Below are 26,984 nucleotides of genomic sequence, written 5' to 3'. Positions count from 1 at the left end.
TTGTCTCTGCACTCCCTCTCTGTCATTGTTGGATTCTGTACGAGCCTGGACGAGCAATCATTCCGACCAACTGCGGGATTGGGATCCCGTTTATTGTGATGGTTTGCCTTTCGTGCATGAACGTCTGTTTCTTCCCACGCCTGACACTCGTAACCTGGCCCTTGAGTGGTCTCATGATGCTCCCTTTAATGCCCATCCCGGCCAAGAGCGCACTATGGATCTCCTAAAGCGCTGGTGTTGGTGGCCCTCTATGAAGCGCGATGTGGAATGCTATGTCAATTCATGCGCTGTTTGTGCTCAGGCCAAACATCGAAGAGGACGTCCAGTTGGGCTGCTGCTTCCGCTTCCGGTACCTCCAAGACCTTGGCATACACTGACGATGGATTTCGTGACCGATCTCCCCAAGGTACGAGGTTTTGACACCATCTGGGTGGTGGTAGACACGTTCACAAAAATGGCTCGTTTTGTTCCTTGTAAGGGGATTCCTTCGGCCCCAGTCTTGGCGGACTTGTTTTTTGAATATGTGTTCATGTTATTTGGGCTTCCTTCGGTCATTATTTCCGATCGTGGGTCACAGTTCACCTCTCATTTATGGAGATCATTGACTAAATTACTTGGCATCGATACCAGGTATTCTTCGGCCTATCACCCTGAGACTGATGGGCAGACTGAAAGGACGAATCAATCTATGGAGCAGTATCTTCGGTGTCTTATCTTGCAGCAACAGGCCTCCTGGTTGAGTGCTTTACGGCTTGCCGAGTTCGCATACAATAACGCGGCTCATTCTGCTACAGGTTTTTCTCCTTTCTACGCCCTCTATGGCCAACACCCCAAGGTCTTGCCCGTCCCTGACGCCTCTGTCTCTTTAAATCCTGCGGCCACGGCTTGTTTTAGGGATCTGTCTGCTGTTCATGCTAGTACTTTGGTCCATCTTACTGAAGCAAAGGCTTCTATGAAAGCTCGTGTTGACGGCAAGCGCCTGGCTGCTCCTCCCCTTGTGGTGGGTTCTAGGGTGTGGTTGTCTTCCCGTCACCTTCGCCTGGTGGGTTGTCGGAAACTTCTGCCTCGTTTCGTTGGCCCGTATGTGATCTCTCAGGTTGTGAATCCAGTGGCTTTTCATCTGGTTCTCCCGAGTTCTTGGCGAATCCATCCTGTTTTTCATGTCTCTCTCCTCAAGCCTTGTCCTGATTCTTCCCGCCTTCGTGCCCCTGCAACCCCGGTGTCCCTGGCCTCCCCTGAAGTTTTTGAAGTGTCGGCCATTTTGGGTTCCCGTTGGTTTAGGGGTAGGCTCCAGTATTTAGTGAATTGGAAGGGTTATGGACCGGAGGAGCGTTCTTGGGTTTCCGCTTTGGATCTTGACGCTCCTCGGTTGGTAGCCCAGTTCCATAAGGATCACCCGTCCTGCCCACGGGGTCGTGGGCCGTTGGGGGGGGGCTATGTTAGGCGATCCTCTGCACTCCAATCCTCTGCACACCAGAACACTGCTCACATTTCCTCAACACCTCCCTCCAGGGTTCGAGGCTCATGTGATTCGGTTTACCCAAAGGACCGAAAGCTCCATACCAGGTACGATTTACGGGCTCGATTGCAGCCCTTCCTGCACTGGCAGTTGCCATGGAGAACATACAGCAGAAGGGGCGGCGTTACACCTCCACGCCGATCGTTCACTTGCTCACGTGATCCAGAGTGGCGTTTCCCACGTGACCTTGGTGGACGTCACATGACCCCGAAACGCACTGTATATAAGGCTTGATGCACTGAACACTCATTGCTTCTCAGCTGTCTTCAGACCCTGTTTGGCGCTACGTTTGGATAACACTACTGGTTTACCTTGATCTTGGAACTCTCTCTTGGACTCCTTCGGATTACCCTTTTGTACCTTTGCTTGGAACTGCTTACCTATTGCTGGATTTCTGACACGACCCTAACTTGTCTTCGGATCATCCCTTGGTACCTTGTTGAACTTCTACGCCATTTCCCTTTTGGGATCAAGTCACGCCTTCAGTCCTACAGGTGGCTTATCCTGCATCCACGCTTGTCTGCGGTCCTCTTGTTCTAGGGACCGCCTCATCTGAGCCTCGAACCTCCCTCCTAGGTTTCCTGGGTTTTCCAAACACCGGATAGGTAAGACTATTCAGATCCTTTGGTTCTTGTGATATATTGTAATTGCCTGGTACTTAACCTCGTTCTTTTTGACAGCAGCATCGGTGTTCCAGAGGTTCCGTGGATCCGGGAAGTAACATCTCCCACCTGTGGCCCCAAAGGTCGCACATCGGGTTTCTTTTAGTTCCCTTGTGCGTCACTTGAGGACGGAGGTTTCAACGGTCTACACGACACTCAAGTCAGAACAATTGTCTCCGATTTTGTGCATCGTGGGGTGATCGAGGAGATTACAGGTAGTTTGTGTAATAGTCCGATCTTGCCTGTATATAAGAAAGGCGACAATGCAATTCCATACCGGTTCATAATTGATCTTCGTGCTATTAACAGAGTGGTCGCCCCACAATTTCCAATTGTGCCCGATGTGACGATATTGACAATGATCCCTGCTACGGCTACGCACTTCAGCGTTGTGGATTTAAAAAACGCTTTCTTTAGCATTCCTATACATGAGGAAAGTAGATATCTGTTTGCGTTCACCTTGGGGGGGACGCTCATTTACATTTACCAGGGCACCTCAAGGGTATACTGAAAGTCCTAGCATTTATAGTAGAGCTTTGAAAGAGCAGCTCGACACCCTTGTATTGCCACCTACTTGTACGCTGCTACAATATGTTGATGATTTGCTTTTGGCTGCAGACTCTGAGAGTGCTTGTAAAGAAGGCACTGTACTGTTGCTTGTTCATTTAGCTAAAAATGGTCATAAAGCTTCGCTTAAAAAATTTCAATATTGTTGTCAGGAGGTCGCCTATTTAGGCTACCTCCTGTCAAAGGAGGGGAGAAGATTGACACCTGAAAGAAAAAAAATACATTTCTGGCATGTCTGTTCCAAATACACAGAAGGAAGTCAGAGCCTTAATAGGTATGGCTTCTTACTGTAGGTTGTGGATCCCGAACTTTTCGCTAGTGATAAAACCGATGTTGGCTTTGACGAAGAAGGGCATTTCTCTGCCACTGCCATGGACATCGGAACATCAACGATCATTTGAGCTTCTCAAAACCGCGTTATGTTCTGCACCGGTTCTGGGTACTCCAAATTATGACAAGGCCTTTGTGTTGTTTGTGCATGAATGTGATGGATGTGCTTTGGCTGTGTTAACACAGGAACACGGAGGGAAGAATAGGCCGTGCGGCTACTACTCCTCCGCCCTTGACCCTGTCCATGCGCTTTGCCAAGATGTTTGCGCGCTGTCGCTGCTGCTGCCGCGTCTGTAAAACAGAATGAGGGAATGGTCCTAGGCCATGATTTGATTTTGATGGTACCTCACTCTGTTGATATTCTATTGAACAAAACCCAAACGCAACACCTCACCTCTGCGCGGTTAACAAGGTATGAATTAATTCTGTTTGCCCCCCACATCCAAATTAAGAGGTGTTGTGTTCTTAATCCGGCTGAACTCTTACCTTTCCCGCAAAACACTGTTTGCGGTGACGAAGAATTACATGACTGCCTGTATACCACTGAACAAGAAACGAAGGGCAGGATAGATCTCATAGATACTCCTTTGGATAATGCAGAAGGGGAGCTGTTTTGCGATGGCTCCTGCTTCAAACTTTCGGATGGTACATCTACAGCTGCTTATGCAGTTACTACATTGAGCAAAGTTGTTGAAACTAAGAGAATTTCGCATAACTCCGCGCAGGCCGCAGTGATTATAGCGTTGACCCGAGCTTGTGAACTCTCCCAAGGGCGTAGAGTAAATATATATACTGATAGCCAGTACGCATTTGGGGTGGCTCACAACTTTGGAAGGCTCTGGTCGGAAAGAGGGTTCCTGACCTCACATGGGACCAAGATCCAGCATGGCCCCTTGATAGTGCAATTACTCTCGGCACTCTCACTCCCTAAACAGTTAGCGATCATGAAATGTGCAGCACATCGTAAGGTCATAGATGATGTGGGCAAAGGGAACGCTTTTGCGGACCTGATAGCCAGACAAACGGCCACAGACCTTAGCACGGACATGTATGCCTTGAGGGAAATGAGAGATGCTTACATAATGGATGAAGGTATTGGGTCTGTACGAGATATTCAAACTGATGCCACAATAGAAGAATCTAAAGGTGGGCTGAAGGAATGGGGAAATTGGATGATCAAGGGTGTTGGGTGGATACATCCGAAGGAAAATGGTTGCTCCCTGATTCATATGTATTGGCAATGGTTACGATGGCACACGGTCCTACACATGTGTGTGCCCAGCAGATCACGAAAATGTTAGAACAAGTTTGGGTGAATAACAAGATTCTGGAGACTGCGAAGAGGCATGTCCAGATTTGTATGATCTGCTTACAGCACAATGTGGGTAAGGGGACAGTAACTCCAAGGGGAAGCTTTGGGCCCCCTTCTGTTCCCTTCGAGGTCATTCACTTTGATTTTATTGAGATGGAACGATGTAATAATCTGAAATATGTTCTTGTAATTATTTGTGCCTTCAGTAAATGGGTCGAGGCATTCCCCGTTAAAGATGCTACCGCCATGACCACTGCAAAGATTATGGTAAAAGAATTCTTTCCTCGATTTGGGCTCCCGAGGGTAATTTGGTCGGATAATGGTCCCCACTTTATTGCAGCAGTAATTTTGCAGATATGCACAGCTTTATGTATTGAAAAACGATTTCACTCAGCTAGACATCCTCAAAGTGCTGGGTTGGTGGAAAGACACAATGGTATCTTAAAGAATAAGCTTGCGAAAACATGTGCTGATACCAAACTGAAATGGCCAGATGCCTTACCTATTGTATTATTAGCTATGCGTACCACACCTCAGACTAAAACTGGGCTTTCTCCATTTGAGGTAGTGATGGGGAGACCTGCTAATATTTGGGGTCTCCCAAAACCTAAAGCCCTCAGAGAGGTGGTGAAAAATGTATTGCTTGTAGACTACTGTAACCAGTTAACTAAAAACCTGTATTTCATTTATCACCAGGTGCACTCAGCTTTACCTGTACGGTTCACGGGCCCAGGACACGATATACAGCCTGGAAGTTGGGTCCTAGTGAAGGCCTACGAGAGGTCTTCCTGTCTCGCGCCTCGCTGGCGCGGACCCTACCAGGTGTTACTGGTCACCAGGACAGCAGTGCGGGTGGCTGGAAAGAAGCACTGGATCCACGCGACGCATGTCAAGACACTTCCTCACCCGACGCCACACGTTACAGAAGAAGCAGAACCCCTCACTGATGCTACAGTCTCTGATCTTGGAGTAGCAAACAGCGCTGTGAGTGCGTCGGAGAATTTCTCTGAGCCCGTGGAGCTTGGGGAACAGTCCATTTCGTCTCCGCACTCTCTTGAAAAATCATGTCCGTAAAACACTGTTTCAAGCTCTGCGACTTCCGCCGCCTCCGATACGTCGCTTCCCTCAGGAAGTGACGACACCTTATTTCCGGATCAGACAATTTTGGGTACCACCAGATACAACCTTCGACGAAGGAAATAGAACTACGGCACAGGTTTTTCCGTGCATCTGGGAAAAGGAAGTGATTGGAAGTTTTCCTTTTTATAAGAAAGTTCTGTTGAACAAAAGGGATTCTGCTGGCTAGGGTTGGGAAGGACTAAGAAATCGCGCGACCGTAGCGTCGCCAGCAACGAACATTGGGGTCGTCGATTGAGGAACTACAATGCCTGCCACCTCCGCTGCTGCTCCCCGCACTGGACTTGTTAATAAGGGGGTGACCAACTTGGACAATGAACAATGTGCCTGGGCCCCGAAAACGTACTGCTGTGTTTTGATAATGATAATTGTTATTTTTGCAACTGCTGCTGTAGGATTTTGGTATTTTGAAGAAATCTATCCTCTGAAACCTTTACTACTGACCGAGATTGTACCAACTGTTTTGACTCCCTCTGTACACCTTCACACTCTGTCCCCTAGAGACTTCCAACATAGACAAAAGTATCATAATAACACTCTAATGATAGTAATGAATGCAACGCATGCCATTTTTAATAAGAGTAATTGTTGGATTTGTACTCATTTACCGCAACATGGGAACAAGGGACTGGGATGGTATATACATCCTTTACCTTTAACGACTGCTTGCTATGCCTCTCTTAGAGCACTATTCTTTGGCCGATGGAATGATAGCATCTCAGGGAACTTTGATGGAACTAATCTGAATGATTTCGAGAAACGTGAATTGACTCCCCTGGGATGCTCGCTTTTTGCAAATAGAAGTAAACCTAATGTCGCTTCTATTAGGCCGTCAGATAAACTATCTCTTCCTTTTCAAACTCTAATTTCTTTTGGAATGGCTCCGATAGGCAATAAGGACGGCGTACCTCCTTCTTATTGTATAAATCATAGCCCTGACTCGGTTCCCTTTTGTGTACAAAGAAATGGCACTCGGCCAATGGGAGATTTTGAAGGTTGTAAGAACATTGTAAATTTGACTGGAGAAAACAGGCCTCTGTATGTAGGTGGGCCTGTTTATTTTGTTTGTGGTAGTTTAGCATTTCCCTGGTTACCCAAGGATTGGCAGGGAACCTGTTATTTAGGAATATTGTTACCCGGGGTATTTGTAGCTAGTACATTGGAGGTTTCTAAGGCTCGCCCGCGGCGGGACAAGAATGGAGATACCCCTGGGCAAGTATTGGGATATATAGCGAAATCAGTTGTACCCTTTTGGGGACAAATAACAAACTCTGAGAACATTAGGGGATTAGCAAGGGTACTGGAGAGAACGATCAACCGGACCACGGACATACTCTACAATATGACCTTAGAGCAAAAAGCAATAAGATTGGTAGCACTCCAAAATCGGATGGCATTAGATGTCATTTTGGCAGAACGAGGTGGGGTATGCAAATTAGTGGGGTCCGCTTGCTGTGTTTTTGTCCCAGATTCCTCGCCAACAATTTTTAAAGCAATACAGAACTTGCATACTCTTAGTTCTGAAGTACATATCCCTGTAGGAGATTGGAATCTTAACACTTGGTTCTGGGATTCATTACGATCTTGGGGTTGGAAGGTGCTTTTTGTTATTCTGGTTATTTTGGGGATCCTGCTATTCCTTTGTTGCTGTTTTCAATGTCTTCCGAGTATATGTGGAATGCTAGGGGGATGTTGTGCTCAAGCAGTGAGCACAATAGGGCATAAAATACATGCCCCAGATGCAGCATCTAAAGAATTCGTGTTACAAGAGGTTTTGATGAACGACCTAATGGCTATAAATATTACAGACAATGATTCAGGATCTATGGATGACAACACATGGAGTTATTTTCAAAAGTATTAGAAATGATGTTAGCACTTGGCATAGGCCAAAAGGAGGGTCTGTTGGAATTGAAATAATATTATGCCTCCTATCGCAGTATTTGAATGTGTGTTGGCCTACGCCATGTGGGATGTATTTACCCATGCATCCGAGCCCTACCTCAAAACTGTGCAGTATTGACATGGAAAACATCATGATGGCCAGAGCTTCCCAGAAAATGCACAGGGAAATGCATGAAGAATAGGCTGCCACTCATTTTTGCCGATGTTATGGGCACAGAAGGACGCTGCCTAAAACCACCATTGGACTACCCACACAGTAGTCTGAAACCATTGGGAGTGGCAATGCTGATTGCCAAAAGCAAACCCATAACTGTTGGGAATTCCTTTTCTTAAATCCCAAAAAGGGGTGCAGTACCAGTACTCACCACTATCCAAAAGCCGGCGTTTTAAAACCACCAGATTTTGTAGAAAACTGAATAAATGAACCCAAAACATGCCAAAGAAAGACATTTTAAGAGGTGGATCCAATGTAAAGTTATATTCTGAAGTGACTTGAAGGTTTATAACAAGACTGGCTGAGCTGTGGATTTCAGCAGTTTAAGTAAATTTGGACTGAAAGACACTACAAATCTAAATGTTTAAAAGAAATGAGTGACCTACTTTGAGTGTCACATAGGTTGCAATTGTTTAAATGTCATAGTTTTAAACTTAGAATCAGCATCCTAGCTGCATATGTAAAAAAAAGTCTTGACTTAAACTGGAAAAACCAGAAATTCAACCTTGTGCTGGAAGGAAACCACACCCCTTTGGGGCCAGAACCTAACTCTAAAAAGATGGATAACTCATAGTACGGACATGTGAAAATTTTATAAATGACACCATAATTCTTGTGATTTTTCTGCCCACATTTTAAGAGGTTTTTAGAACCGGTGGCATGTTCAGGGGGGTTTTAGCGGAAAAGAGGATATTACTCAAAATGTGTGCATGTGAAAAATCTGACACTTCATCAACTAATGTCCATACTCCTTGCGCACATGTGTGTAAATTTGGGGTAATGTCCGGTATTGCAAACCAGTTAAAAAGTGCAAAATATTGCCATTTCTGAATGCAAGCCCCCAGGAAGAGCAGAGTTGGAACAGGGGATACCTCCTGTGATATGTGATGGGTGCATGTAATTTCAAACCACTGTGTAGCTATGAAATATGTATTTGGTTCAAATCTAGATTTGTGTGCAAATTGACAGGAGGAGTGGACTTTCTGCAGGCTGTAAAATGACATCACTCTGACACAACTTAGCTCCCCCAATCAGGGGAGAAATGAAAGCTTGGCCAATGATAAGTGGAGAGGGGCTGGCTAGTGATGCTGCTCACACACACCCATTTTCAAAACACATAAAAGCAGAGAGACAGGACAGATAGGGACCTTCAAATCCATTTGCAGCTGGAAGCTCTGCCGGGAAAATCCATACTTTACCTCCATCAACCTTCAGAGACCCAGACCAGACCAGCAGAGTAGAGCTGACCTGTTAGCAGAACCAGAGAGAGCTGACCCAGATCACTGTGAAGTGCAGAGACCAGAGTCCAGTCTAAAACCTGACCAGATCCGTGGCGAGGCCCATTTCACTCAAGAATATAGTGTGAGTACCTAGAAAACTGTGCAGAACCAATCTCTTAGTTAAAATAATATAATCCAAGCTATTTTAATCTAAGTAGAACTGCCTCCTAACTGTCACCTGTCATTTGTAAAGCTGTCACCTGTGATTTGCTAGTTGCAAGCTGCACTTGTCTTTGTGAACTTTAAAATTTCAATCTGAAAAACGACCTTTATTTAATCGCTCATATCTCCGTGACCGTTTGTGCTAGAGACTTGCAGTAACTTTCATCTGGAAGCTGGGATCCTAGGCTTTCCTAGGACCCCAAAACGATATTGCTAGCCCTTGTAGTTCCTCTGTAATCGCGCCAGACGCATTTGCGAATTTTGCCGCGATTTGAAAATTTCTCCACTTGCAAAAAGATAGCTGCTTTTGCTTTCCTCTGAAAAAAAATCGTTTGCCTCATAAAAACTATCCCTGTATCACTGCTAGAGTGAGCCTGAGCTAATATTAACTAGATACCACTCACCTAAACCTCTAGAGGGAATTAAAAGCATTTTAACATATTTTCACTTTATTGCCAGCACATATAAAAGCATTTTGGGCCTGTGTTTAAAACTCCGATCTGTAGTCTAAGCTTGCTGGGGTTAACTGAATCACATTTAATTGCATTTCTGAGAACTGTGTGCCTTCCTTCCATTTCCTTGCATTGCATAAAAGGGGGGGGGTGAATTGTCCAAGAAAGTGATTACATTGTCTTTTGCTGAAATCCTATCAAGTTATTTTCTGTACTGCATTTCATTCCACATTGCATCCATTGGAAACCATAAAAGTATTGTTGCTATCTTATCCATTTCATGTCAACTCCTTAGTGATTATAAAGAAGTGTGCTAGTGCCAGATTCTCCGTTGTTAATCTTTATCATATCAGATTAAGTGTGATATTCAATTATTAATTTATTATAAAGTGTGATATATATATCTATTGTTTAAATTATCAATTAAACCTTTTAACTTGCAAAACAGAACTACTTCTTGGCTCAGTGGGGTCAGGGGGATTCTAAGAGAGGGGTGTTATATAGGGGTAGTCATCCAGAACGCATGAACTGGACATAAAGATATATCAATAAGGGTTTTCATTCAGTATTATAGACTAGGCGTTGACTTAGCTGTAGTGTTGAATTGAATCCTCTTACAGCCAAGTTGTCTAAAATATTGTGTAAATAGATTCCGCGGCAAGGTCTTGACCTTAACGAAAACTGTGTAAATCGCCATCTTGGATTTAGCCGCCATCTTAGGTTCTCTTGTAAAGTGGAAGTCACCCTGAACATCAAAATGGAGGCCGAATGACATTCCGAGTGAGATTCTGGCCGTTTTGACCTCCGCACACATGAATAAGTAATATGCCTGCAGGCCACTTGTCAGGGTCACAAACTGAGACCTTGTCCTATCCCTGACCTATGTGTAAATGAACAACTGTATCAGCGGAACTGATCAAAATGCATACATTATGGGATTGACCTGGCAAGGAACCCTAGGCCTGGTCTTAAGAATGGTTAACCCGCGAGGGGGTTGGCCAGAGCTGGATAAAGAGTATAAAAACACAAGTATTCCAATGTACGGTCTCTCTCACTAACGCAGTGAACTCTCGTTGAAGTTCGTTATGTTACTCTGAGAGCCGAATAGCTATCCGTTTGTCAATTGACTTTTTGGTAACTGCTGTAGCTTTTAAATAAAGCACTTTGTATGTCCTTTGTAACCTGTGTTGGTGTGTTTCCTTTGGGCTTCCCAGCCTCATATCAATTTCTTTGTTTTCACAGGTTCACCAACACGTTCAGCAGTAAGCTTAATGCTAGAATAAACTTAGGGCCTAACTTAGTAGGTTCTCGTGAAAATTCTAGCATATTGACCGGGAGTGTCTTGATTCCTGGACTCAAAGAGCAAATAGAAACATTAAGAAACGAAACATGATGATCAGAGAAAATTGATGGGGTCTGGGATAATGAACCTCTTGCTGTTGGTCTATGCACCAATTGCAGTACAGAATCCTTCATAAATCAGGCTCTGTTCTAAAGAATAACTAGTGAAGATGTTAGAGGGGGCAATAAACTCAGATCCTCAGCAGCCGGTCAGAGATCCCGTACCTTATATATTAGTCAGTCAGAATGGATGCATTCGTTATTTTTTTATTTTTGGCTTTGACGTAATATGTGATCTTTGGTGGCTGAGTCTTTTATGCCACTTTTGCCTGCTCCCTTCAATGTAAAATTCCATTGAATGCTTTGTGAGATGCTTTTACAGTCTATGGTGAACCGTTTGATGAAATACAAGGCACTATTTTGCCCAAATAATTGGCTATGCTGCAGGGTTCTACTACGCTGATTATGCATGTGTGGCGCCAATCAATACATGATGTACAGTATTCAAATTGGATCTTTCTTTCCTATAGAGCTACTCCCCAGCACCAACTTCTCCAACTGTACTTATCGATGTGTGACCCACTTCGCTGACCCACTTCGCTGTACCACACCAGTAAACTATACTCCGTCTCTTTTCTCAGGTGCGTACAATCGCCAGAGAACAAAGAGACAATGGCAGCCAAATGAGCAGCTTCCAAACTGCCTCAACTGCACTTAGCGCAGTGTTGATATTAAACTTGGAGAAATTGGTCATTTCAAAAGGTGTAATAATCTCACCCACAGCTTTTCTCTGGAAATGGAATTTCAGTTTAAGAGTTGTCTTTTAACTCATGACTGGGATGCAACATGGGGGTGTGTGGGGGGAGGGGTAACCTGAGGTCCAGTTTAATCCGTAATATTGGGTGTGGTTCTGAGAATGTCCCAAAGATATGTGGTGTGTACTCGGCTAAAAAGGAGAGCATGGCGAGTTTTGAATCGCACTTTTTTAAATATATTTTTTGAATTAAACATTGGCTATATTTTATTGTAAGTGATGTGGCTTCACACAGTGAACTGCAATGCTTTGCAGAAGCAGGATCTACCTCAGTCATAATTGTATCTGTTCCTGCCTTCTAGCCAAAATACTGTAACACCCCATTACCAACATACACCAAACTTGCCATTAATTGAAGAGGAGACAAGCGTGGCTCACATATGATGTAGCCACGAGAGATAAAAGAGAAACTATAGCCTGGGGCATGCCTGTATACATGCCTGTCAATTGTATTAACATATACATTGTATCAGCCAAGTCTGACTAGCCCTACATGGCGAGTCTCTTTGTGCAGTGCACACCTAAAAGAAACGTGTATAGGTGATAGCAATGTTGCTTTGATGGAGATGAGACGCTGGGGTTTCAGCCAGGTTTCCTGGTTGTGCAGAGTTCAGAGTGTAGACTACCAGAGTTATGATAATTGCATGCAGGGGATCAGTGACGTTAGAACGTACGTGCTGTGTTCTGTTCCTTGCCCTCCTCCATCTCATCGCTGCTGGAACATTAGGCAGGGTGGTAAATGGAGGAGTTAAAGCAAGGGGTAATGCTTTCACACTCCGCCTTATTTAAAATGTTGCTGTACATCTCTTTCCATCCCATCTTTACTTTTACATCAGTGTGCAATACTTTTGGCATAGTTGTCTTTCAAAAACTACACTCGGACTATTGTGTTTAATTAAGCTGGCTTGGAACACACCAAACCACATGGTAAATCCACCTGACAAGAATTGCAAGCTATTTTGATTTAAATATTCTAGGTAAAAAAGATCTTTAAATAAAAACAACTATTCACTTTGAAAATGCAACAGGAAAATCTGTCTTTACAAAATGAATACAAGACAGTCCAGCAAAGTATGCCGATTAAAAAATGAGTATGTTGTTCTACACAGTGCAAACGGTAGGGGGTGGGGGACAACGGTGAAGCATTGACATCAGCAAATGACAACTACTATGTGTAACCCTCTAAGAAGATGATGAAGTTGGTGAATAAAACATACTTCTGTACATTACTTCAGCAATCGATGAGTGTAGTATGCTTGGATATGTGAAACAACATACATGCCTTATCATGGAAGACGATAATGGCAAGATAGTGGGCTAATGGGCTGCTTCATGATTGTGTGTGTCCGTGTGTGTGTGTGTGTCATACCTTTCTCAGACAAGCAAAACCGTGATCGTTTCAAGTAATCATAATAGCTTTCAATGATAAGCATAAATAATACAAACTGGGGACCTACTCATATTGTACACCAATGATGCCACTATGCTCCTGCAAAAAGCTTCCCTACCAGAAACGGACAGCTACTATCGACTTCCGAGCAGGAGCATCTTGTATGTAGCCCATTACTGATGTCCAAGTACTGCCTTCTTTTATCATCTAACAATGCTCCTTCATTTTCAGTTGGGGTGCCTATCGCAGGTAGGGGTGCGCGTATGCAGAGTAGCAGGCACAGTTTACGGGAGTTTGCATGCAGATCGACCGTGAAATTACTTGAGTTACGGAACATGGTACACATATTGTCGGGGTGCTGTGAACAGTTGCGGGGGAACCTAGGCAGTGTCAGGTTACAGGTATGAATCCTAGAAGGAGGACTGAAACTTTCATCCTTCCGAGGCCAATACAATGAGTTCTAATTTTGGTTAGGTTAATGATAACTGTATATATAAACGGTCTATGTAAAGTGTATTGGCAAAAGCTCCATATAGAAAAAAGAACATTAATACTGAGAGTCTGATAGGTGGACAAAGAGGTAAGTACATTACAGAGATGCTGTAAGTATTGCTTAGTGGCCTCTCCCATCCAAAATGTCCTTTCTAGGTCTGGTACTTTTGCTTTTCTCTAAGTTTGTGTCTACCATTCATCAAATGTAAGCTGATTTTGGCTAAAAAGAAAAGACAGAACAGTTGGATACCTTCCCACCACTACTTACTATATGGTGGGGTTGTAAATATATATTCATTTAATTTCTCAAACCTTGCCCCTGCATTGTTTATTTATTTGTATTATTGTACCTGTATTGTATCACTATAAGCCCAGAACTACAAGTACCAGAATGGAAAGGAAAATAAAATCAAACAGTATACGCCTCTCACATGTGACATTGGACCACTTGAGCTTTCTGTAGTTTTGCACGTCAGGGTGCATAGCACAATCAAAATGATAGTGTGTGCAGGAGGTTGATGTATGTAACTGTTAGACTCGATGTTTAAGGCGCTATATGGGAGTGCCTAGGGATCTATTTGCGCTAGTTTCTTTGTTCAGAACAGGCATGCAGCCTGTTGGTTCGAAATACTACTCGTGGACTTTAGTAATTAATGTCTGGATGGTGGGCAGTGTGGGAGGGCTGTGTGGGGGGCTCTGTATTTTGCTCAATTGTGGACTATTATTTCATGTTTTAGGTTGCACACCCTGCGAAATCTTTAGTCAATGTGCTCCTAATAAATTATGTCTGCAATGTCTAATCAAAAATGATTAATTTCAACAAAAAGTAATGTGTTTGTTGATCCAAAAAGCCGACAGCTTTATACATTTCTAAAAGTATTTAGTTGATGTATTCTCCCACAAATAACTAATCAGGTGTCGTGAGCGGTGGCGACGCCATGGCTTTAACATGCATTTGAACAAACAGGTTCCCAAATCCAACATTGGCACTTTTCATGAACTTTTGCAATTGACCCTATTGTGGCGTTGCCCCTTTCAATTGTTTCCTGTTGGGAAGCCCTCCCCAGACAACATGGCTCGAAGAAAACCACAGCATGAAACTGCAATTGGAAGCAGGTCGCCCGGTCTTAACAGCTCGGGTCCCAACACAGACATTTACACCCGAAAGTCCTCTCTTAATCCGAAACCTGGGTACGCATCGTGAGGGACACTCCATAAAGCTCCCACTCCTGAAGCGTCACCCCTTTCAGCTGGTGAAATGCGCTGATTCAGGAAAAAGGCGGTGCACATCACAGGAACTTTACACCCGTGCATGTTCACACGTATTAACACCAGAGCAAAAATTTTCATTCTGACAAAATATTATTTCAGTGCTTTGTTGCACCGGGGTTACTCAAACCAAAGCATATCTGCATTCTGTACTTCGAAGGATTAAACACAACGTATTAGGTCTGATAGGTTCGCATGGTATTAACACGATCACATGCACCCAGCTGTGTTTAAAGTGCAATACTGAGGCTAAGTGCGTGCACCGCGCCACTCCTAAAAGTAATTGTTTTAAGACAGGGACGGTAAGGATTGCTGTGTTCATGAATAACGGCTTTAGTTTATGTGATGGGCGCGGTGACCCTTCTGTTATACATTGCTTGCTAGGTACTCTACTCCACTGCGTGCCAACATTATTATTATTATTATTTTTAATAGTTTTCTTCGCTAATGGACGAACTCCTTAAACGCGTGCTCTTGTCTGGGCAACAAGTGTCCCATTCCCAAACTTTAGCCAGGCCACTTTGCGCATGCGCGAGAGGAAGTGTGTCTAATTGCAAATGATTGCACGCAAAGTTCAGCTGAGTGCAACCATTTCCTTGCGTCCCCTGTCAGGCGAGTAAGCCTATGACAAGGTATCAAAAGACATGCCCCGTGGGAACAGGTGCCTAGGAAAACGCCTTGAAGACAGGGGACACCCGAGGACCAAGGAGAGGGGGCTGGGACACTGACCGGAGTGTCGCCTGGTAGAAGAGACTGTTCCTTACCGTCTTCGTTGGCGTCAAACACGGGGGTTTTGTGGGAGTGATTGGCACCCATATTATTCTCCAGGTTCGTGCTCATCCCCCTGCCAAAAGGTGCCTAATATCCGTCGCCAACATCTCCTGGAGGTTCAATCCAATGACGAGAAGAGGTATGAAAATGAATCCACAGAAACAGCACCCTTGTCTGTCCCGGTCCAGCAGAGCGCAGCCCTTCTCTCCACTGCCTACCCTGCTACGTGGGGAAGGGGATGCAGGCATTGCTGTCCATGCTGCTGCCTGAGGTGTCCTCCTCGGCTCGCGCCTCTGGGGGTCCACGCCGATCAGCAGAAATACTCCCCTCTGAGCTGGGAATCATCCCGCAGACTTGCAGCCATCCATCTCCCTCTGGCAGAAAGCCCCCGCCACTTGCTAAACTTGATGCATATTTCATCGGCGACCATCGGAGTAGGAGGAGGGGAAGGTAGCCTTGGAAGAGGGAGGGCTTGTGGTGGGAGGGACGGTGCTAGCGTCTGTGACTTCCAAAGACGAGACACGCAGGGTCACTCACCTGGGTCTCCTAGACGCGGTCTGCCAACAAGACCTTATTCAACAACACCGATACGATTTCTTTTGTGTATCTTTATGGAAAGATCCAATGTAGGCGTATTAGTATCCTATGTGCAATGCGGAGATGGGTAGCCGCGGTGAACACTGGGGACTGGTGTGCGAACCTAACACACTGATTATAATACGCAGGTTGTCAAATTAACTGTCATCTTGAAGGCGTGTATTGCAGTACATAGTCACACACTGCATGGGCAGCTGTTCATTGCGGTGTACAAGTGCAACGAAGACTCTTTCAACGTCCACATTTAGAAGCTGCGTCTACTCCATTGAACAGGTAAAATGTCGAATTATCGCTTGCTTTATTATTATTATTATTATTATTATTATTATTTTATCCAAAGGCTGCTTGCCTGGTTCAATTTTCACCATCTTAACGTCCAGAGGATCTCGAAAACATTCTGGCTCCACATTGCCATCTGGCGGCTCGTGGATGCACCCGCAAGCGACTGGCAAATCGCTTCAGTGACGAGGCGAGAAAGCATTGGTTTAAGTATTCATTTTGCACTCTAGGGAAACCGTCCTTTCTGGAAGTTGGTTTTTAATGTATTGTCCGGACCAGGGTCGGACTGGGACATAAAATTGTCTCGGGCGCCAAAGAAAAAGTGGCCCACCGTTGCAAAGGGCTGTTCATTCCTTGTTTGACACTGTTTGAATAGTAACCAAGGTGTTTTTTTTGTTTGATAAAGTGTAACGCTAATTGTGCATTTTAAAGAATATTTATTCAGCAACACTGCTCAAAACTACTAGCTGCAGAGTGAATACACTCATCAAACTCTCCCACATTGGCCAGAAAAGTGGCCCACTTTGACCAAAAAAACTGGTCCACACGAGCATTTTGTGTTTTTGGTTCGACTCTGGGCCTATTGCCCTATAGGCCAGTCCGAGCCTGTTCCGGACACACACAGGGCGAAGAGTTGGCCAATTTGAAAGACACGAGTCGTGCATGCTGTGGATGTGGTGATGGAGAATTGCGTTACCGTACGCCCAGCCACTCTCTATACCAGGATTAAAAAAAACAAAAAAAAAACTCCTTTCTGTTACCTGTTTGTCCTTTCTTTTTGTTCGCCCTGAGGCCCATGGGCTTGCAGCGCTATACAAAAAATAAAATAAAGACTTTAATTATGTTCTTTGTAAAAATGTGCTATGCCATTAAATCAAATATAAGTAAACTAGGGCAGGAGAACAATAAGCAATTTGTTTCTGCATGCATTATGCTATTTGATTGAGACCAGACATCTAATACTGTTTAGTAATGTTGACACTTCTTCAAACTCTAGGTGTTTGTATTTATTTTAATCACGCCCGGCTAGTGTTAGTTGATAGACCTGTGCAACACATCTAGTCAAAAACAAAACAAAACCAGGAAATTAAGATTACCTATATTATCTGCTAATGTGTACATGTCTATTGTAATTGTATGTAACTATTGCATCCTACGTAACTAAGTCACTGTCTGTAACAAGCGCCACGATGCCCACGGGCTGACGTGCGCTCTACAAATCTGAATAAATACATAAATCTAGTGCACGTTTTCATACGCAATCTCCAGAAACTGCTAAGCAGTAGGGCATGTGTTTGGTCATTTCATAGGAACACGAGAGATCAGAAGTTGCATTGCCTAAACTAAATATAATTCCAGTGCTGAGAGAAGGGGTAGCATTTTAAGGGCCTATGTATTACAAATAGGCCAGGATAGAAGGATATCTTTCTTTAAACATAGTATTTTTTTAAGTGATTAATCAACTGCATTTTTTATTACCTTGCTGTGCATATGCCATTTGCATGTGTATCCATGTAGTGATTTAATATGTCCTTCCTGTACATGCTCTAAATACTGTAAATCAAACGAATACACTTAAGATGCTATAAGAACTTTTCATACACATGTAAAGCAGTACACAATAACGTTTTAAATCCCGCTCCCTTTGTTAATTGGATCGATTTTTTTTTTTTTTTTTTTTTTTTTTTTTTAAATATTTTTTTGTTGGGCATTTACGCCGACACCTCGTGTAAAGAGGCAGTAGATATTTTGTTTAGTGGATCGCAGGTTTCAGATTGTTTGGAAAGGTGTCACGGTTTATTACTCGGCACACGCCAGCCAGGGAACTCCTTCCCCTGCAGTGAATGTGGCGCACAATAAAATGCTTTAATTTTTTTTAGTATACTACAGATTCTTTTTGAGTAGGCCTCCAACCCATCTCGCACCCAACCTCCACCACGCCCCATGTCACAATGGACCAGGAACCAGGCCGGTGTGTATCAAAAAGATATTTATTAATGTATTATTTAGGTCGAAGGAGAATCCACCAATTACAACAGCCGCCAATGTTGTGGGAACACAAATTGCAATAATCTCTACAAAACAACCAGGTTAAGATATACTTTCACAGTTGCTTCCTCTTTTTTAATGGCAGACCAGAAAAAGAACAATTTACCACACAATGATGGCACTAACATTAAGCACTACCCCTGCCACACCCAACTCCCAAAAATCAATTGGACTTGATTCCTTTGAATGGAAGGCTGTGGCAGGGAGTAAGAATACAGGGGAAAAAACGGGTTTGGTGTGGCGCCGACAGAAACAAAATGGGGAGCCAGCAAAGCAGGGGAAAATCCGTTTTGGAGCACCAATGGAAGAAAGTTGTTTTAAAATTATTCCTCACAACTGCTTTGGGAAAGAGGTTGAAAACAGAATTTGCTTGCTTTGTTAGAAAGACAGGCAGAGCTTTTAGGGACTACTAATCGGCACAGGAGAACATTGATTTTTAGAATATACAATACATGGGCAATGGAAAGGGAATGCAAATGGAAAAATCGTTTTGACCACACAATATGGTCAACAGAATATAATAGGAATAGGAACAGAAGAGGAAAATTGTTTTTTGGTATGTCGAGCTTAATTTCAATGGGAAAGAAAAGGCACATGGAATTAGTTTTTTTAACTGAGGCTGCAAATGACAGGTAGACTCTGGGAAAGGGGTTAGCTCACAACAAGGAAATCAGTTTTTGGTTAGGATAGCAAATGCAAAGAGGAATAATAGTGGCAAATGGAAACTTGTTTATAAAGGCCCAATTTAAACAAAGGGGCAATTTTGTTTCTCAGATCACAATAGGATGAATTCTGTTGGGCAACACTTTATAACTATAACAATTAACAAAAACACTGGGAAAAAGATTGCTGTTTTCGAATTCCACCAATCTAATCCCATGAAATTCAATAGGGGAATTAATTGATTTACTTACAAAACACACTCTGGATTTGCACAGACAAATGAGGGATTTTTCAATGGGGATATTCTCACATACACAGGCAATCAAGAGATTCTTCTATGGGGAGATGATTGAAATACATGGGCAAACAAAGTATTCTTCAATGGGGAGATGACTAAAATGCACTGGCAATTGGGGTTTTTAATTAGTAATTTTCAATGGGGAAATATTGGATGCTTTGCTACAAGAATGAAGGGCTTATGCAATGATGGGCTGGGGTTATTGCTACCTACATAGCAAGCCTTGGCTTAAGGTTCAGGAAATCCAGCTGCATCTCAGGACACTCTGGAAAAATAGGGCAGGGGTCTTCTCACTCCCCTCTCAAAGATGGTAAGTTTCAGCAGCCTTCTCTCCGTTCTCCTTTTTCTGTCTCTCTGCCCTCCTTTTTCTGTCCCCCCAGTTTTTGTGTATTTATCTGTCCTAGTGCAGTCCTCCTTATATAGCAGAAATGACATCACCAATTTTATAATCACAGGGAAGTACCCTGCCACTAGGATTGGACCGTTACCCTCTCTCTCTCTGCCGCAGTCAGGATTGGTTTAGGGGTTTGGAGCAACATCTGTCTCTTCCCATTTGTCATCATCCTTCATTCTCCTTTCAACTTTTTGGCAAAAACTAGTTATGTATCACAACTTCATAATTGTACTAGCAATTGCCTTACTAAACATAATTCTCGTTTTATCTGATCATGGGGAATTAGATAAGCCGACTGCCAAATCTGTATGATGTAGCATGGCCATGTGGCACATTTGTGTTGTTTCCATAAAATGCTCAACAGTTATGAAGATGTAAGTTATTAAGCATATCTCCAATTTCATGTTACACCTTTTCACCAACACTCTTATTTGTAACCTGTTCAGATCAGCCAGAAACCTAGTCTAACTGGCCATCACAGTTCCCAGAGACACAGATGCATTTTATATCCCCAAACTTGCCTGGAAATTACATGAAAATTGCATAAAAATGAAATCAATCCACAGCATGGTTGCTGTGCAACATGCCTAAAATTAAAATAGTGTTTTAAAATAATTGTGAATGTACGTGTTCGCTAAATGGGAGGGCTGCTTCAGCCATCTGTCTCCCTGAGCAAGCCGATGACCATGAAGTTAGTGTGCACTCTTTGACATGGGTGCAGCAGGGATTCACACCTTTTAGTCATGCTCCTGCCAAGGATGGTTTTCTCTTGAAGTCCCTGCTTTCCTAGTCAGAAGGTCTGGAGGATACTGCATTGACGCCTTGAGCAGCACCATATTTTATTGCAGGTTTATTTGATGTGAGATGTGACATCCAGGCCAAAGAGGGGCTTTCCTTTGTGAAGTTTTGCCCTCAGCCAGAACAGGTTTTTCCTGAAGACACATGTCACTGGAGTTTTGTGGGTAAAACATAATATACATTGCTTTGGTCAACCCACACATCATGTTTTGCTTTCCTGACATTTTCCTGTGAGCAGTGATATTTTTTCACTTGTGGCTTTTAAAGCCATTTTTCTTTGCAAACGCATGTGCAGGCCATTTCTGCTTTTAATGTTTAACCCCTTAACTGCCAAGGGTTTCCCCCCCATTGCCAAGGCCTTTTTTGGTGATTTTTAGTATGTCTCCATTCAATCCCTTGTAACTATTTTGTTACATGTGATATCTTGGTCAAATTTGGCCCCTTTTATTCCCACATGTAGACGGTAATAACGCCACCAATGAACCCTAGTTTGCTATATGGGGGTGAGAGAAAATAACCAGAAATTGAGACAACTTGTTTTATTTCTTCAGAAAATGCCAATAAAATAATGTATAGAGAAGCCTATGGTTTTGTTCCTTGTAAGAGCTAGGAACAAATGGTTTGCTGTGCTTAATTCGCCACTTCTCAAGCTTTCAAGAAAAGTTTGAGTGAAAACCAAAAAAACATATTTTTATATGGTTACCATCCATTTTGTGAGAGGTAGGTGATTTTGCCCTTTTTTCCAATAGGACATGCGTGGACGGAATGGAAGAGGAGCGTAGGGAAGCTGAATGGGAAGATGGAAAGGCATACATTTCTGAAAAGTAGACAAAATTCCAAGTTTAGCAAGGGGTGTTTCGCACAGGTCAGGTGTGATCCTGGAAATGCATTGGTGGGACAGGGCCTCTGTATCCCCGTCCTTTATGCTCTTATCATGTATGTTCTGTCTTGTTTTCCACACAGGAGTTCATGTGGGACTCCTGGCTGTGCGGCTCTCCCTCTTTTTGGTCTAAGTGAACAGAACCTTGGGATACCCTCATGGCACCCATGGGCAGGGGTACAACCCTGTACCCCTACTGTATGTTTTTGGGCACCTGTGTCTGGCCCACAGAGCAGGATATGGGCTAGTGGCAGCTCCATGCTGAATTGACAGGTGCTCTGAGTATCCTCCATTTTGGGATACTCAGGCCCTGCCATTGGAATCAATTGATTCCTGCAAGGAGACAAGATGGCCCCTGTGGCCTCTTGCTTTCTATCGCCTGTTACTTTGTTTTCCAAGTCCCGGGAAGCCCTGAGTCTGTCCCTTCCCCTGACTGACTGTTGGGTGGTGCCATATATGGTATTGCGGGGGAAGTCCAGGACAGACTGGCTGGAGCCTTCCAAATGACTGTATGTTGTGGGTACGCCCGTGGGTGGGACCTGGGTGAATGGAGTGTGTGACAAATATGCATTTCATGTTATGGGTGACTAGTATCTGGTATGTGACACACTGACTGAGACAGCCCTGCCCAAAACTGGAATGAATGCAGTGTGGAGTTCTGAATGGCTGCGTGCTTGTCTGAATCCACATTCCATGTTGTGAGTGTCTGGATGGAGAAGAACAGCCTGAATGCACTATGAGCCTGATTGGCTGCCTGACTGCATGAATGGCCTTCTGAATGATTGGTTGCCTGAGTGTGACCCAGCAGAGTGAATGAGAGACCAAACATTATATATGGGGACCTCTCACTGATAGAAATCGTTCAGAAGCTGGAGTTAAAATGATGCGTATTCTTGAAGCCGAGCCGGAAGAAGAAGGTTAACTGCTGTTTCCCTTCAACGTGATCTGAAAGCTGCGGTGCCTTCAAGAAACTGATCCAAGAGACGACCTGGCTAGGAGACCTCTTTCAGAGTGAGGAGGGACCACCGTGCACCAGCTGATCTTTGCCAAAGCTCCCTGGAAGTCAGACCCTCGAAAGGCTGCCAACCGGAGAAGGGGACAACTGAGAAATCCGAGGTGAAGCACCCGGAAATCCAAGTCCATTGTCGTGGACCAGGGTTCGCAGGTTTGCTATAACCACTGGAAGCCTGTTGAGTGTGTTGCCCAGAAGCAGGGACAACTTGACGTCATGCTGCTCAACGACCGCAGCTGCAACGCTCCACCTTTGCCTAAGACATTTGATTCAAGGACTCCCTTGCTCATCATAGTCGACTGCTTTGTCCGGCTGGAAAAATTCAAGGTCGTTGATAAGCAAGGAGAATCTGCCGGTGGGTTTCGTGCCACCCAAAGAGCTCAAAGATGCCACTGAAGATCCGACAGTCAGCCCAGGTGCTGCCCCGATCGCCGACGCCCCAACGCCCCAACGCCCTTGCTGTGCCAAATTTCTTCATTGACTCTTTGCGGCAAAAAACTATTGTCGTCGAGGTATACCGCACGCCTCATCTTCACAGGACGTTCACAAGCTTTCGTCAATAACCACTGTGAGGATCGAAGCTGCTTCCCCCACAACGTCCTTCACCTTTTCTTCGCTTGGAATCTCGACAACCCCTGGCTTCTGCCTTAAAGGGAGTTCACTCAAAGGCCCGTCGACGACTCCTTAAACTCTACGAAACCAGGTACATTGGGGGTCATAGTACCTTTAGAAGGAATCAAGACTATTTTAAGCATATCTGGACTGGGCTTGTTAATACACTTTATTTACAGGTGCCCAGGTGGGGGGACCCTCACACAGAACTGTCTTGTTGTAGTGGGAAAGACTGTTCCGCCATTGCTTGATTTAACTTGCTTTCTTTCTGTGGTCTTATCGTTTATTCATCTTACATCTGATTCGTTGTTATTGGGCTGTTAGCCGTGGATGCATTTCAAAGGAATCGATAGTTAAGAGTGGTACCATGTAGACCTGTATGTATTTGACATTATAGTATTGCCAGAGTAGTGTTATTGCGATTGTGTATAATGTGAACCTTATTTAAAGACTGTCTTATCACTAACCTAGTGTGTGGATATTCCTTTGTGGGTGCTTGGTGACCAGCCCGCATCACCTCCTGAGAGCTAAGCCTTGATTGCTCACCCACGTTTTACCACATAGATTATCTTGGCTGTGTGCTTTGACTCTGCAATATAGAGAGCAGGAGTACAGATACCCCTCTCCAGTCTTTACATCAGGCAACAACTATGTAGGGAAAATGTCCATAGTATGGGAACAAATTGGAAAAAATGACAGATAAAAAAAGGTATGTGGTGGACATGGTTGGCTCGGTAAGGCAATAGCTTCTGTGAATTTTGAGAAAAGCAATGCCCCGCTACATTCCCCCGACTCTTCCAATTAGGAAATCGCACAATTCTTTGTAATGTTTCACAAAATACCACAAGCCAAAAACAGAGCCATGATACACAGGATTTGTATGCTTACGGCCTAAACAGACATACTTAGCATGTGTAAATAAGGAAAACAAATGTGGTGAGGAATGGCAAGTATCCATTTTTTGAAAGAGCACTGGCAGACCTTTTGAAGGGTAGGTGACTTTTGCAGGTTACTTAAGTGTATAGTGCCTAAAGCAGCGACTAAATGTGGGTCACATATGAGAAATTAAAGGGTTGTGTGACAAAGTGCAGCAGCAAATGTATGAAAACCAAGCAAACACAACCAATGCACTGCCTTCTCGCATTACCACAGGTGTCCCGATGAAAAAGGTACTTCACGTGTGTGGGTGCACTGTTTTGCTCTCCAAATGCGCACGGACACTTCATCATCAGTACGTTTGTAGAGCAAAGAAAAATAATTTGAACACAGGTAGGCGAAGCAATAACTCACAGCCAAATACGCAGTTAGTGAAATAATGAGCACTTATACGGCTATTTATTCATAGCTTGGAAGCAACAAGTGATAACACAGAAATAAATCACAGAAAAGACTGAGAATTCAAAAGAAAATACATCACCGTGGGCGTAACTGAATCCCTCATCTCGCCAGAAGCAGCTGGAAGACCCCGGTAACAGCCAGGCTGAGAGCACAACAGCCCACAGGTATGTCGGACAAAGGCGTCCCCCTTCCGACTGAGGTCTTTTGTGCTTATCTCGTCTGACCGCTGAGGGGTTCCGCATATATGCACTCCTCAAACAGGGGTGGCAATTTCTCGAACCTTCTAGCAATGCGCTTCCGCATTGATAAGTGACCGTTGGTTGCCAGCTGGGTCAACCAACAGTAACCTCAAGGAGCAAAGCGCTTCCCTCCTCTCCTAAGAACAAACGCCACGGAAAACAGTTCCATAACTCATAGCAAGACATAACAAAACCAGCTTTCCCAGCAGAATGTCCTTGACTGGCTGCATACCAGGCTTGGAAAGCATGTTTTTTCAGCAAAGCAAATTCAGCTCTCAGCAAAGTAAGTACAGCTTTTCACTGAGGCATGGAATAAATATCCATTATGGCTCTGAGTGCCCCCAGAATGCACTGTGCACCAGTGCCATGTTTTAACTCGAGCATAACAATACCACCCTTGGATATTTATCTTCCATAGCCCAGTGGCAGAGGAGCCGGTCTCTGGAACCGACGAAACATTAGAACTAAGTTGGGAATGCATTGAATACAACAACAACAAGCTATTATGATAGCTAATATAATACAAATGCAAGCATTCCCAATATCGGGAATGCATGAAAATAACCAATCCCACCAATTCCCACTATGATCTTGGGACACTTGAGAAATGAGATCCCTCAAACCTCGAATATCACTTTCAATGGATCGTGAATGGTCACTTAGATTGAAACACCACATAACTTCAACTGCGTTACAACCTAAATTATGCTTCAGCAATAGATAATCAAAGGCAGCCCTGTTTTGCAAAGTTTCTTTTCTAATAACTTTGCTGTCAAGGACTAACTCTTCTAATGCCTGAGAAGTATGATTGAGTCCTTTTACTACTAGACATGCTAATTTGATAACCCCCAGCAGTTAAACCCCAAACTCCCACTAATGAAAGGTTTAATGCTAGAACCTCAGCTTCCAATAGCAAATGCACATGTGAATCACAATCGGGGGGGATAGACCCACAGACTCGAAAGCTGACCTTTTGCTTCGAGATATTGCTGGGTGTAAAGGGAACATAATCAGTACTAATCGAGTTAAGGCACATGGACCTCCGGAAATGTTAGCTGGAATGTAAGTGTATGCGATGTTGCCACAGGAAAAGAGCCTTCCTGTTGGAAGTTTCACATGATTCAGATGACTGGCAGCTATCACTGTATGATTGCAAGACATAGTATTATTCATACTGGTATATGTGCTTGGAACTCGTGAACACAATCGTTTCTCGAACACAGTTTGATTTTTCAGTTTGGTTAAATTGAGCTGTTGGCATTTGCCATTTCTTTTGCATTGCATGTCATAAGGTAACAGACATCGCCTTGAGTTACATTGTAGGTTATAATACGTGTCAAGTTTCTCCATTTGCGATCCGTTTCCTGGCAAAACCTGCAGTACTCATAGACGGAAAAGGATTGCCTAATATCTAAATCTTGAACCAAAGAATCATTGTGCGTGATGCCGAAAATGTGTTTTAGAACCAGAACTGGCGTCGGCACCGCTACTAAGCACGTAGTCAGTAAAGCTTCAGCATCGGGCACGTCAGTGAGGCAAAAGTGCGTAATGTTGAGTACCTGTTGTGCCAGATACGTCCACATATTCTCTGTTTGGGTGATCATTGGGGAATATTTTCACCGTCCTGAAGACGCCTCTCGCATAGCTGGGATCAATGTTGTTTTCACTTGCACCTGACGTGTTTCTCGCATTCTATAAATCCATGTCTTCGGTCTGGCTGGCTTTTCGGCATCGGCATAGGGCTGCTTTTGGACATCATTGCTCATCATTATTGGTTTCCCATGGATCGCTGGCACAGATGTGACATTTTTCATTGGTAGCAGCATGCCGTTTGACTCTCCCGAACGGAGTCCATTTAGTCCCACAATTACACCAGCCAGACACACAATCTACAAGGCAAACACAGAAAGGAGATATCAGTGTTGAAAATCACTCTCTTAGGTAACATTTGTCTGCGGGCACATTCTGCCATTTCTTTCTACCGGGCTCTATCACGAAGACTACTTGGTCTTTGCCTGATGCAATGACATCTGCGGGCACTGGTGGGCCACTTGGCCTTTCCACCCACACCTTCGCACCCGGTACCATACTGTCTGAAGAGCCAAAACCACGATCCCCACGGGTAGTTAACACTGTAGGAGGCTCCCCCTTCTTAATCATGGACAACTTAACAGGAATGATAATTAGTTGGGCCACCCGATCGCCCTT

At 44.0% G+C, this 26,984-nt stretch overlaps 1 protein-coding gene and 1 long non-coding RNA gene across 3 annotated transcripts in view; one reads left to right on the top strand and one right to left on the bottom strand.

Annotated features, from left to right (window-relative positions):
- STK32B (serine/threonine kinase 32B) overlaps window positions 1-15,749 on the bottom strand; it is a 2,582,157-nt gene extending 2,566,408 nt beyond the window's left edge. Inside the window, exon 1 of the mRNA XM_069631970.1 lies at window positions 15,611-15,749. Within this exon, the coding sequence (XP_069488071.1) occupies window positions 15,611-15,686 (76 nt within the window). The 5' untranslated portion in view covers window positions 15,687-15,749. The remainder of the gene's footprint in view (window positions 1-15,610) is intronic.
- Window positions 15,750-16,356: 607 nt separating this feature from the next.
- LOC138516673 (uncharacterized) overlaps window positions 16,357-26,984 on the top strand; it is a 123,989-nt gene continuing 113,361 nt past the window's right edge. The window contains exon 1 of one of the 2 annotated variants that reach the window (XR_011282297.1): window positions 16,357-16,487. This is a non-coding gene — a long non-coding RNA (uncharacterized lncRNA). The remainder of the gene's footprint in view (window positions 16,488-26,984) is intronic. The other variant, XR_011282296.1, reaches the window with a different exon arrangement.

Source organism: Ambystoma mexicanum, chromosome 6q, assembly GCF_040938575.1.
Source record: "Ambystoma mexicanum isolate Mex_15411 chromosome 6q, UKY_AmexF1_1, whole genome shotgun sequence".
Taxonomy (NCBI): domain Eukaryota; kingdom Metazoa; phylum Chordata; class Amphibia; order Caudata; family Ambystomatidae; genus Ambystoma; species Ambystoma mexicanum.
The sequence above is the reverse complement of the archived record's forward strand: the minus strand, read 5'-3'. Positions and strand labels throughout refer to the sequence as shown.